General features: G+C 40.8%; 1 protein-coding gene across 2 annotated transcripts in view; it reads left to right on the forward strand.

Annotated features, from left to right (window-relative positions):
- Positions 1-12909, forward strand: part of RORB (RAR related orphan receptor B) — a 198352-nt gene that overhangs the window by 143610 nt on the left and 41833 nt on the right. For both annotated transcript variants that reach the window (XM_008074362.2, XM_021707173.1), the window contains exons 3-4: positions 2652-2793; positions 11891-12292. In XM_008074362.2, the coding sequence (XP_008072553.1) occupies positions 2652-2793; positions 11891-12292 (544 nt within the window). The remainder of the gene's footprint in view (positions 1-2651; positions 2794-11890; positions 12293-12909) is intronic.

Genomic DNA, 12909 nt, shown 5'->3' on the forward strand with positions numbered 1-12909 from the left:
AATTTATAGAAAAACCCACATTTGTAAATATGTTACATATTTCTCCAAATGAAAAACTCAAAAACTTCTGTTCAGAATTATATGTCAGTGTCAGCACATTCAGTATCAACCTCCAAGTTTTCATAATACTGTTTTCAAGTCAACATAAACATTCCATTTTAAATAACATCAATTCAGCTTGTGCACTTATTCTAATTTCTATTCATTCAATAAAATTTGGAACAGAATCTCTTTTTCATGCCAAAAACCTCATTTGCAGTAATGAGCAACAGATAAGCAAGAAATGCTTCGTAATTAATGTCAAATTGGCCTTAAATTACAGCTTTGACTATGACTTCAGAAAAGTCTTTCCTGTCAACTCTTTTGCTAAGTGACACGAATATCCAAAGATAAAAAACCACACAATACTTTCTTAAGATGTAAATTCCAAGCCATCTTTAATCAAGATTGATGGGCTGAGGTTGTACTTTCTGATGGTTTTCACAGTATATGGCGTACATTATTTCAGTCCCTGAGGGTTTGTGTGTGACCTCTATTTTAAGGGACTCCATAAATTTAGACAGACTGGACAATCAGATGTCTCACTGTGTCCATCAAATAAAGAATACACATAAATATATGGGGAAGAAATCAGTTTTTGCTATTAAGTGGCTTTGGACTTACAGCCACAAAATCACTTAGGCCTTTCCCTCTAAGGAGATCCTTGACCACACATCCAGTTCTGAACTTCTCCCAGGTTGGCCAAACTTTCTTCAAAGAGCCATATTGAGCCTCATTAGCACCCAAGACCAAAGGAAACTCAACAATACTGATCCTTATCTTTCTTTCTTTCTTTCTTTCTTTCTTTCTTTCTTTCTTTCTTTCTTTCTTTCTTTCTTTCTTTCTTTCTTTCTTTCTTTCTTTCTTTCCTTCCTCCCTCCCTCCCTCCCTCCCTCCCTCCCTCCCTTCCTTACATGTTGGAGTCTCACTCTGTCGCCCACACTGGAGTGCAGTGGCCACTCCCGGCCACCAGGAGCCTCGACCTGCTGGGCTCCGGCGATCCTCCGCCTCAGCCTTCCGAGTAGCCGGAATTACAGCCGGAATTACCCGGCTAATTTTTGGATTTATTGTAGAGATGAGGTCTCACCAAGTTGCCCAGGCGGGTCTCGAACCCGCAGGCTCAGGCAATCCACTCACCTCAGCCTTCCAAAGCGCAGGATTACAGGCTGAGCCACCGAGCCCGGCTCTGTCTTTCTTTAAACTATAAGTGTTTTTGAAATTTTTTGGGCATTAATGTCATTTTTAACAATGTGTTAAAGTATATTTCCTAATTCCCCAATTTTTTGGTGATCCTTAAATTTCATGGCCAAAGTGACCGCCTCACTCACCTCACCTAGTCCCCGCCCTCCTTGATCCTCCTACCGATAGCTGAGGAAACACAAATGCTGTTTGAGGGAAGTCAGGGGACTTATTCCAAGCTTCTCAGCAAGATGGGCATGGAGCTTACCCTCCTTGAACTTTTCTAGGCTTCCTCCTACCCAAAGATCACACTGTGGACTCTCTTTTTCCCAGAATTTCTTTTGGCGAGTATACTGCAAGCCATCATTTTGCTCATGGCACTTTGCACTTTTTCTCTTTTGCTCTAGGCAATTCAAGAGCAAAGAGTGATTAGAGAAACTAATGACACAAGTCAATGAATGGATGGACGGTAACTTTCATATCTCTAGGGAAAATGCTGATTTTCCCCAAATGAGTTCTCTATAAGATAACTAAAGGGAGTGGTATCCAAAAAAAAAAAATGGTTTTCTTATTTAACTCAGCTGTATTTATTTAGGAGGGCAGTGTTTGGTCAATGGAAGTTCATTTTGTACCAGAAGAAGGCAAGCATGCTTTCATTAAAAGTTCATTTTCAGCAATATTCAAAGATATGGTTAATTATAAGAGACATCATTTGTTTAAGAAGAAACTTTTCAGAGCTGGGCATGGTGGCACACGCCTATAGTTCCAATTACTTGAGAGGTTGAGGATTGTTCGAACCCAGTAGTTCAAAGCTGTAGCATGCAATGATTATGCCTGTATATAGCCACTGCTCTCTACCCTGGGCAACATAGCAAAACCCCTCTTTAAAAAAAAAAAAACAGACAAACAAAAAACTTTCCAGGTGCATTCTAGTCAAATTCAAAAATTTTCTAGTGTGGAAAAATGCATCTTAGGAACTAGGAAAACAATAGCACATACTCTTCAGTCCTGCTCTTACTACCTAAAGTTCTTCCCCACCTCACTTGGTACAAGCTTGTGTTATTGTCCCGTCAAATTCTGACATGTTTGGTTTAGCCATGACACTTTCCTTTGCCACCCCGTGCCCACTGTTCTGTGGGGGCAGAAACTCTGGTCTACTTTGCATAAACAGCCTATTTGCAAATGTCTTTAGCAAGCATGGATTCAGTGAGTAAGTGAATGAGTGAATGGATGGTACCTTCATATCTCTGCAGATAGCATACATTTTCTGCTGTAGAAACATCTGCAAACTATACAAGGAGGGATTTCCAAGAATTTTAAAAATTAAACTCAGTTATATTCGCTGTAGAAAATGTAGCAAATACGTATGTTAATGGTCTTTATGTTTCTCTTCTTATAAATCTGTTTCCCGCCCCTTCTCTTTTTCCCTCAAGGGGTTCTTTAGGAGGAGCCAGCAGAACAATGCCTCTTATTCCTGCCCAAGGCAGAGAAACTGTTTAATTGACAGAACCAACAGAAACCGTTGCCAACACTGCCGACTGCAGAAGTGTCTTGCCCTAGGAATGTCAAGAGATGGTAAGGCGTTGCCTTCCTGTTTCTTCCTTAAGGCCTTTCAAATAGATGCTTTGCTGGAGTCTATTTAAGCTGCTGGAGGAATTCTAGACAAGGGAATTGGGGATAAGAAGAAAAGAAAACCACGGTGCTGGTAGTGCATTAAGAGGAAAAGTAAGAACATATAAGAGCACAGTATTGCCTATGAAATAGGAAGAAAGGAAAGACTTTACTATAGCTCAAGGAGCAATCTGTGCTAACTAGGTTAAGTGAAAGCCATATAGGACTAGGTTGCAGGGAACCCCTGTCTAGGTTTGCCTGCAGATGAGGGATTTCCTGGGAGATGACATTTTTAGAGCTAAAATCGGAAAGTCCCAAGCAAACCAAGACCATTCGGTAACTGGGTAGCTATTGACTGGTGCATGAGTTGCTTAGTGCACAGAGATGCTGAGGAACAGAATATGCTTTCTGTGGGAAGCCCAGAAGTTATGCTGGCTCATCATAACTACCCAGATAATTATTTGGACTATCTGAGCCATGATGAATATTGCAAAGGTTATAGCAGAAGTCCAAGTCTTAGATTGGGTAGGTGGTGTCCCACTCAGATTATGATGCAGAGTACACTTCACCTTCAGACCCAACCAGATTGGGGGGGTTTGATTCCCCAGCTGAACTTCTTGACAAATGAGGATAAATGAAGTCAAACAAGATGAATAAAGAATTTTACAAAAGCTTTGCTTTTGTTTTGAGGCATTCATCTAAACTATTTTTTCCCAGCTGGCATTGGCCCCAGCACTTTTGTATCAGATTGTAAGTGACCTCGAGTCCTGGGGACATTTCTGTCTCGTTCTCACCAAAATCTCAGGGTCTGGTTAAAAGCAGGCACGTAAATGTTTGTTGAATGAACCTTGGACATCTCCTCTCTTCTACCTACAGCCTGAGACACAGACAGTGCCCCTGATACTTACTCTCTTTCTGTGAATCACTGTGAATTCTGTGTCTCTGGTTGCATCTCTCTAATGAGGTTGAAGGCTGGATAGACACACGCACAAAAGACCAAACCTTTTTTTAAAAGGCTTTAAAGGAATAGAGAGAATTGGCATGCGCTTAGTATAAAGGGGTTTTGTGAGTTATTGGATTCTTTACTTCTTTTCTAATTCCCATTTTACCTAAACTTGTCCTACACCTATAGTAAAGTACACCTAAAAAACAAATTTGATAAAAACCTTTAAAAGAATCTCACCCAGCCGGGCTCGGTGGCTCAGCCTGTAGTCCCGCACCTTTGGGAGGCTGAGGTGAGTGGATTGCCTGAGCCCGCGGGTTCGAGACCTGCCTGGGCAACTTGGCGAGCCCTCATCTCTACAATAAATCAAAAACGAGCCGGGTATGGTAGTGCGCGCCTGTAGTTCCAACTACTTGGAAGGCTGAGGCGAAAGCATCACCGGAGCCCAGCAGGTCAAGGCTGCGGTGGTCGGGAGTGGGCGACTGAGTGAGACTCCAACTCAAAAAAAAATAAAGAATCTCACCCTGAGCCCTTCAGTTTATAGGTAGCTTCTAAAGCTACAGAGATGACACTTCTAAAACTTTCCTATTAACTAACTGATTGTTTTATTGGGCTCACTCACTCACTGCATAAATTTACTCCTAGGAAAAAGTCATACCTGTGTGTGCTCCTACATAACTAAAGCAAATAAAATGAAGGGGGGGGTATTAGTTTTCAGGACTTCTTTGGTGAAATTCTTTGAGAATTTGAGTTGATGATTTTGCACTTTATTTCTACCATGTGGGGCAGCACATTAATTGATAGTGTCTGAAAAGGGTTCCCGCCCACTGTGGGAGCTTTTCTGACCTCTCAATAAATCCTACTTTCTAAAAATAATAAATATTGTGCATAGAGATACAATATGCCATTGGATGTTTTTGTTAATTCTTCCTACAATAAAAAGAAATATCTCTTCTAGAATGGCAGATCTCCTGGGTCAGTGCTGGTGAACAGATTCAGGGGCAAGGGATGAATGTATGATCTGATCCAAGACAGATCCTGCAGATTGAATGACATCAACCTAAAGAATCTAGGAGATAATCTGAACCTCATAATGCAAAAGAAATGTGTTGGGAGGGTGGGAGGGTCATTTAATGGATAAAGTCACAATCTATTCTCAAGGGGGAAGAAATCACCGCAGCACATCAACCTCTATGCAAATAAAAGCAATGTAGTGTTTAGGGACACAGGATTAGGGTTAACGATCCATTTTGACTTTAGGTCCAGAGACAATGCTGAGGCTGCCTGGGACATTCTCCAGAATGCCTTCTAAGCACGTCTTATGTCAAACTAATCATGAAGAGAAATGATCAGGGGTGGGAAAGATGGTGGGGAATGCAGAGAAAAGGGGGCTCAAGCAGAAAAAAATATACATGATCCTCTTTAAGGAGAAGATAAGGTTCTTCTTTACTAGGTCATACAGAGAAAGTTCGGTCTGAACCTTGATTAGAAAGGGTACTTTCCAAGTAAATCATCCTAATGCCAGGGAAGCCAAACAGCTTTTATCTGCTATGATAAATAATGTCTAATATGTAGTACTGAAGGATTCAAAAGCTCCAACATTTGTGGTTGATCAGCTATGTGTAGTGAGGGCTCAAGAATGACAGGCAAGTTTCTCCTGCCACTTACTTATTATTCTTGCCCGCTATTGATTAAACAAGTATTTTCAAAGTGCTTTAGCAATAGTACCTGTAGCCACGGTAAGAAGCTTTCACACCTAATTTCTTTCTACCTTCCCTTAGAGATAAAGTAGCATCTTCATTTTCGTATATGCCTATGCTCTGTCAGTTAGGCTCCAGGAATGTTTACTTAACCATACCTGGCCACTGAAACCACGAGACTACTTGTAAATAGCTTAAAACAGCTGTTGAAATCACTGAATTTTCACTCTCTCCTCAACTTCCACTTCTATACTCATTTATTAGCAATGGCATGTATGTGAGTAGTTGTCTAATTCAGTAACAACGAATTTGTTCAAATTTAGCTTAAGCAAAGAACCAAAAATCAAATCCACTTGTGTGTGTGTTTATGTGTATAAAAAAAAGGTAAAAGCATGTATGCATGTGTGTGTGTGTGTGAATTGATAGCATGTATATACACACCCACTGATAATTCTCCTCCATCTTACTCTTTTTTCTTTTACCTAGACCTTTCACAAAGGAATGTTCAGTGTAACTCTTTTCAGTAGTACTATTATAAAAAGCAAGAAGCAAACAAAAAAATGTTTGGTATTAGGACAATACTGGGTCCCAAAGAGAAAAGATGATACTCACATTGCAGACATCTAGAATATGTTCTCCTAAATGGCCTGTCTCTATGAAAGGACAGAAGCCGCCCTACAGGTTCCACAGATTAAACCTTTCTATCCAGAACTGCATTGTCCAATCCACATGTCATGGCTTAAGTAATTTAAATCTAAATTAATTAAAATTAAATAAAATTTAAAATTCAGTTCTTCAGTCACAATAGCTATATTTCAAGTATTTGGTAACTACATATGGCTTGCAGCTACCCTATTGGAAAGCACAGAGAACATTCCATCATCATGGGAAGGCTTCTGTTGGAGAGATAGAGAAAGGAGATGAGAAAAGATTTTAAAATAATGTATAGGGATAGGTTGATTGAACCAGACTCCTAATACAAAGCTTGTGGCACTAAAGGACATCAGGGGAGGTATAACTCTGATGCTGAAAAGAGTTAAATTGAGGTCAGTTTTATTGGTGAACCCCAAGATGTAAACCAAAAGAACTTCACAAACAAAGACAGTAGTATCAAAAAAAACTTCGTAAATGACTATAGAAAGTCATAAATGACAGTTGCGCAATTGGATGCTCTTGAAACCAAAAATGCACGTTTAGGTGTCATGGAAGTAGAAATCTTTGAAGGAGCAATGACTTTGGTTTCAGTTACTCCTAAAACTTCCATTCTATTTAGAATCCCACAGTCCAAATAAATATGAAATGATTTCCGATACTTTTGCATAAAATTGTTATTAGCTAGTATAGGATCAATCAAAATGAGGGTTAAGACTATATTATGAGCAAATACCATCATTGAATATTTATTAAGCACCTGCAATGTATACAAAATTGTGCTGGTTTCTTTAAGAGGTAGCTGTCTAACAAGAGGCTGTCTCTATACTCAAGTGAATGTCATTAACAAAATAATTCAAGTTTGAGAGGCGCAGTTAACATATGTGCTGGTCTGATTAATGCCTAGTGAGAAGAATGCTAATACTTGAAATATAATATTAATCTGGCCTTAGTTAAAGGAGTCTCATGAATACAACAAATGTGTTTACAAATAGTGAAAATGAATTATTTATTTTTCCTATGTACTGTAATTTTTTCTCAATACGTCACCACTTTTACTGTAGGAAGGGACATAAAACTGAAACACTAGCTCATCAGTGTTTCAGAAAATAATGGAAAGCTAACATTAGAATAATATTATACTCATCAGCGAGGTCTTTTATTTAGGCTGAAGCCTGACAACTCTAAAATGCAGTAACTTTAAGCTGCTTCTTTGAAAATATTTCAGTAGTTCAGTGACCCGATAAGTCATTTTTTTAAAAAGGCATAGCTTTTCCCTGTTGCATTTTCAGATGTTTACCAGGGCAGAGATCTTGGCAGCATACTTTTCTGGCATTGTTAACCTTGATTATGACATCTATGGTTTACAGCAGAATTCTGCGTGCGTCAGCTGCAGGTTGGTTCTATGGCTCTGCTAATTGTAGATGTCCTTGCCTAGGATGACTGAGGAGAGTTGGCTCTACTTCACATATCCTCCAGCAAGCTAACTCAGGCATGTCCTTGTCATGAAGAGGCACATCATCATGCAAGCCCTTTTCAAATCTCTGCTTTTGTCACATTTGTCAATATCCCATTGGCCCAGAGTAGGTCACATGACCCTGCGAGAAGGGATGAGCAGGATGCCTACAAAAAATAAAAGGACACTGCAAAATGACATAGGAAGGGCATGGAAGGAAATAGGTGACAGAAATCAGGGGCATCAATACAATCAATTCTCCACAAAGTACATTTTAAAGTATATAGAAATCCAAAACAAGGATTAAGTAGAAAGAGTTTTAAGAAGAGGTACTGCATTTCTGTCTCCATGTTAGAAGTTTTTCATTCTCAATTTTTAATTCCTATAAATCTGAACAAATAAATGCAAAACAATTCCACTAAAATAAGTCAGAAAGTAGGTCTACCTTGGTCAAAACAAAAATCTCAATCTATAGCAATAGATACAAGCCTTGTATTCACCTCTATAACTCTACAACAAATAGGTGTTCTGAACCTACACAAAAGCAAAGAGCAGAAGGTCAACAAATAAAGAAGCATGTGACATTACTTTCTTAAGAGAGGAAGAGGAGTTTGCTCTGAATCAACATTTATGATTGTTGATTTTTTTTCTTATAAAAAAGGTTCTTCCCCCCAGGGAATAATGGGTAGTGAATTATTTGAAAAGACATAATACGAAGGTACAGACAAAGCTCTGAAAGTTACTGGGGAATTCTATACATAGACAAACTGGAAATATCACTGCAGTCAGTAAGCAAATAAATTTGTCTCTGAGAATCAGAATCTAATAAAAGCAGTATCTCTACAAACAAAGTTAAACACAATGATCTAAACGATTCAAGACCCTATAAAAGTGACAACTGAGATGGAAAGAAGATTTTGGTCTGAATTAATCAGATGGTTTGTCTTCATTCAGGAAAATTACTGGATAATTACCTCTTTGTTTTTCTTTTTTTTTGAGTTGGAGTTTTACTCTGTCGCCCAGACTGGAGTGCAGTGGCCGCTTCCGGCCACCGCAGCCTCGACCTGCTGGGGCTCCGGCAGTCCTTCCGTCTCAGCCTTCCAAGTAGCTGGAATTACAGGCATGCGCTACCACGCCCAGCTGATTTTTTGATTTATTGTAGAGATGAGGTCTCGCTGCCCAGGCGGGTCTCGAACCCGCCGGCTTAGGCAATCCACTCACCTCAGCCTCCCAAAGGCGCGGGATTACAGGCTGAGCCACCGAGCCCGGCTCCTCTTTGTTTTTCTACTGAAGCAGCATCAGAAAGCCAGAAGGCAGGCTTTTAAGAAGGATTAAGAATATATAGAAAGAGTTCGGGCTTCTCTAAGCCCAGCCCTCACAACCACAATCAGCAGGCAAGGAGGAGGAAAACAGCATGCCCCAACACTGGGAAGTGAATGTAACACTTCCATTTACTTCTTGTTAATCAGAATGTAATCACCTAGCCACACCTGCCGGTGAAGAGGCCTGGTAAGTGTGGTCTTCATTCTGAACAGCCTGTACTCAGCTAAAATTTGGCAGCTCTGCACCCAGTGGAAGAAGAAAATGAATTTTGGAAGAACATTGGATGGGGAGGGTGAACAGTAGCTCTCTCACAGCAGAAATCTCCTCCGTGCTAGAGATTTTGGTTTTTGTTTTTTGGGTTTTTTTAGTCAGAGTATCACTCTGTCCCCTAGGCTGGAGTGAAGTGGAATGCTCACAGCCTCCACCTGCTGGGCTCAGGCTATCCTTCTGCCTCAGCCTTCCAAGTAGCTGGAAACACAGGCACGTGCTACCACACCCGGCTAATTTTTAAATTATTTATTGTAGAGACAAGGTCTCCCCAGGTTGCCCAGGTTGGTCTTGAACCCCTGGACTCAGGCAATCCTGCCTCCACCTCCCAAAGTGCTGTGATTACAGGCGTGAGCCATTGCGTCTGGCGACGTGCTAGAGATTTCTTAAGCACTTTATCACTTAGATATTCTCATAAGAGCACCAACTCTAGTGATAGAATCTAGGAATGGGACCAGTTTCTAAACTCTGTTTCCTTCTTTCTGCTTTCTCTGAGTTTCCAACACCAAGAGATGACAAGAACACTGTCACAAAAGGACAGAAAGGGGAGCTTCCAAGTTTGTCATAGTCTCCACCATTATTAGCTAAACAGTGTTTGGTGATACAGACAAGGTGACTGTATCACCCTGTGATCCTTGTGACTCAGGATGCTCACATCCAAAAAAGGGAGCTGAAAACCCATGAGGAAAAATGTCAAGGTCCATAACAGCTCAGGAAGTTAAGCGCCGTAAGTTAAGAAACAACATGTTCGTGGGTTCAAGACCCGCCTGGGCAGGCGAGACCTCATCTCTACAATAAATCAAAAAATTAGCCGGGCATGGTAGTGCGCGCCTGTAGTTCCAGCTACTCGGAAGGCTGAGGCGGAAGAATCGCTGGAGCCCAGCGGGTCGAGGCTGCGGTGGCCAGGAGCGGCCATGGCACTCCAGTCTGGGCGACAGAGTGAGACTTCAACTCAAAAAAAGAAAAAAAAAAAAAGAAAGAAAGAAACAACATGTTTAAGTGAAAGCATCTTTATATTACTCTGTGGACGTCTTGTAGAGCCTCTTCCTCCTTCTTTTCTCAGAATGGCTGAGAATTTTCCAGAAGTTATGAGCAAAATAAAACTTGGGGAGTGGTAGAATGAGAAAAGATAGTTACTGTTGCCTCACTTGCGGGCATTGGATGTACAAAACTGTTGTTTTCTAAAGCTTCTTATCATTTGATCCTAAAAGCCACCTAAAGGCAAATGATGTGATTCACTTAAAATTGTGTTTCTCATCCTACTCCACATTTCTTGGTCTTACCCTGCACATTATTTAGAAAATATACATGAAAGTGAAATAATAGGGTCCTATATGGCAATCTGGTAATTTTAATGCTTGGGGGGGGAAAGTTAGTAATGAGTATTGGTTGACATTTTAATAGCCTGTACTATGGGTAATTTGGGGAGGGGGAGGTGTTTGGTTTTTTGATGTTTTTTCACAAGCTAACTAACTTGAAGGCAGTGTGAAATGCATGCACAAATTTTTTATATTTCTTCCCAGCTTAGGTTTAGTTCTCAGTATGGACATAGACCTGTTCAGAATATAACTGAATTAGTCCATTTTGTATTGCTCTAAAGAATTATCTGGGACTAGATCATTTATAAAGAAAAATGGTTTATTTTGGCCTATGGTTCTGCATGGTGCCAGCATCTGCTGGGCTTCTGATGAGGCCTCAGGAAGCTTACAATCATGGCAGAAGGCAGAGCAGGTGTGTTACATGGCAGGCACAAAAGCAAGAAAGAGAGAAGGTGGAGCCAGGCTGTTTTAAACTATCAGGTCTCGTATGTACTAATAGAGCGGAAACATATTCATCACTGCCAGAACTCACTCATTACAAGTCATTCATGAAGGATCAGGTCACCTCCCACTAGGCCCCACCTCTAACACTGGAGATCACGTTTCTTTTTTTTTTTTTTTAATTTTTATTATAAAGATGTGGGGTACAATTCAGGGTTAGCTATATAAACATTGATCATGCAGGTACCCTTGTTGATGAGGTATGCCCCTCCCTCCCCTAGCAGTTTCCCTCAACTGCCAATCCCACCGCCCCCTCCCCTGACAGTTTCCCACTACTGCCAGTCACTTTCTTGTAGCACTATAATGATTCAAGGTCCACTTATGAGCGAGAACATATCGAACCCTGTTCTTAGTTTCTGTGATAAATCACTGAGTATGATCGACTCCAAATCCATCCAAGTTGCTGCAAAGTCCGTATATTTGTCCTTCTTTATGGCTGCATAATATTCCACTGCGTATATGTATTACATTTTTTTATCCAGTTCAGCTTTGATGGGCAACACGGTTGGTTCCATGTTTACGCAAACTAGTACAACCTCTTTGGAAGACAGTGTGGAGATTTCTGAAAGAACTAGAAATTGACCTTCCATATAACCCAGCACTTCCCCTATTGGGAATATACCCGGAGGAACTCAAATTATTCTACAAAAAAGATACCTGCACATGTATGTGTTTTGCAGCTCTATTCGCAATGGAGATCACATTTCAACATATTTGGAGGGGACGATCATGAAAACCATTTCCCCAAAGGTGGAGTGCAAATGAATGAGTTCTTAGGTTATGGTGCCCGGGGCTTGTACATTTGATGTTGTAGGGACAGTCATCCATGCCCCCTTGGACCCAAGGTGTTAACAAGAATGATACCCACCAGTGCTGTTTTCTGCTTTTCCCTTCAACCCAGCTGTGAAGTTCGGAAGGATGTCTAAGAAGCAGAGGGACAGCCTATATGCCGAGGTGCAGAAGCACCAGCAGCGGCTGCAGGAACAGCGGCAGCAGCAGAGCGGGGAGGCAGAAGCCCTTGCCAGGGTGTATAGCAGCAGCATCAGCAACGGCCTGAGTACCCTGAACACCGAGACCGGCGGCACTTACGCCAACGGGCACGTCATTGACCTGCCCAAGTCTGAGGGGTATTACAACGTAGATTCCGGCCAGCCGTCCCCTGATCAGTCAGGACTTGACATGACTGGCATCAAACAGATAAAGCAAGAACCTATCTATGACCTCACGTCCGTACCCAACCTGTTTACCTATAGCTCCTTCAACAACGGGCAGTTAGCACCAGGGATAACAATGACTGAGATCGGTAAGTGGAAATCTCCTTGCAGTTTATTTTGGGAAATTCTGCTTTTAAGTCGCCTGAGTCCTGTTTAGTGGGGTTGTCTTCTTAGATCTAAATTGAATTGTTTGCATTCCGTGGCTTCTCTTGAGAAAACAAATTGATTTTAAAAATATATTCTAATAAATGTCATTGTTCCCTTGCCCCATAAAAGTTTATTTCAAGCAAAGGAAGAAAGAAGAAATTATAAATAGAAAGATGCTATCTGTAAAGAACAGATGCTATCTGTTGAATTTGGGTTCTCACTGAAAGAAAAATGTTATTGGTATAAACAGGGAAATTTCGGCATGTATTCAAAGTTGACGCTATTCAAAGTGAAATAGCTAAGAGATATAGAAACAGTGTGGAATAACCAAATGAACAGGAGTCCAACTCTTCCTCTAAGAAGCCAAATCTTCTTGAGGACAAATCTTAAGCAAATAGTATCTCGGTTTCTTTCTTTGTAAAGTCAGGGGGGTCAACCAGAAGACCACTAAGGCTCTTAGAAATCTGAATTCAAGAATTTCATTTGGAATTCTACATTGCAGCAATGTAGTCTGGAACGTTACAGAACACAAGAGCAACAAATAAGCTAGTCACAGACC

Source organism: Carlito syrichta, unplaced genomic scaffold (assembly GCF_000164805.1).
Source record: "Carlito syrichta isolate Samal-C Ts95f unplaced genomic scaffold, Tarsius_syrichta-2.0.1 Scaffold316420, whole genome shotgun sequence".
In the NCBI taxonomy this organism is placed as follows: domain Eukaryota; kingdom Metazoa; phylum Chordata; class Mammalia; order Primates; family Tarsiidae; genus Carlito; species Carlito syrichta.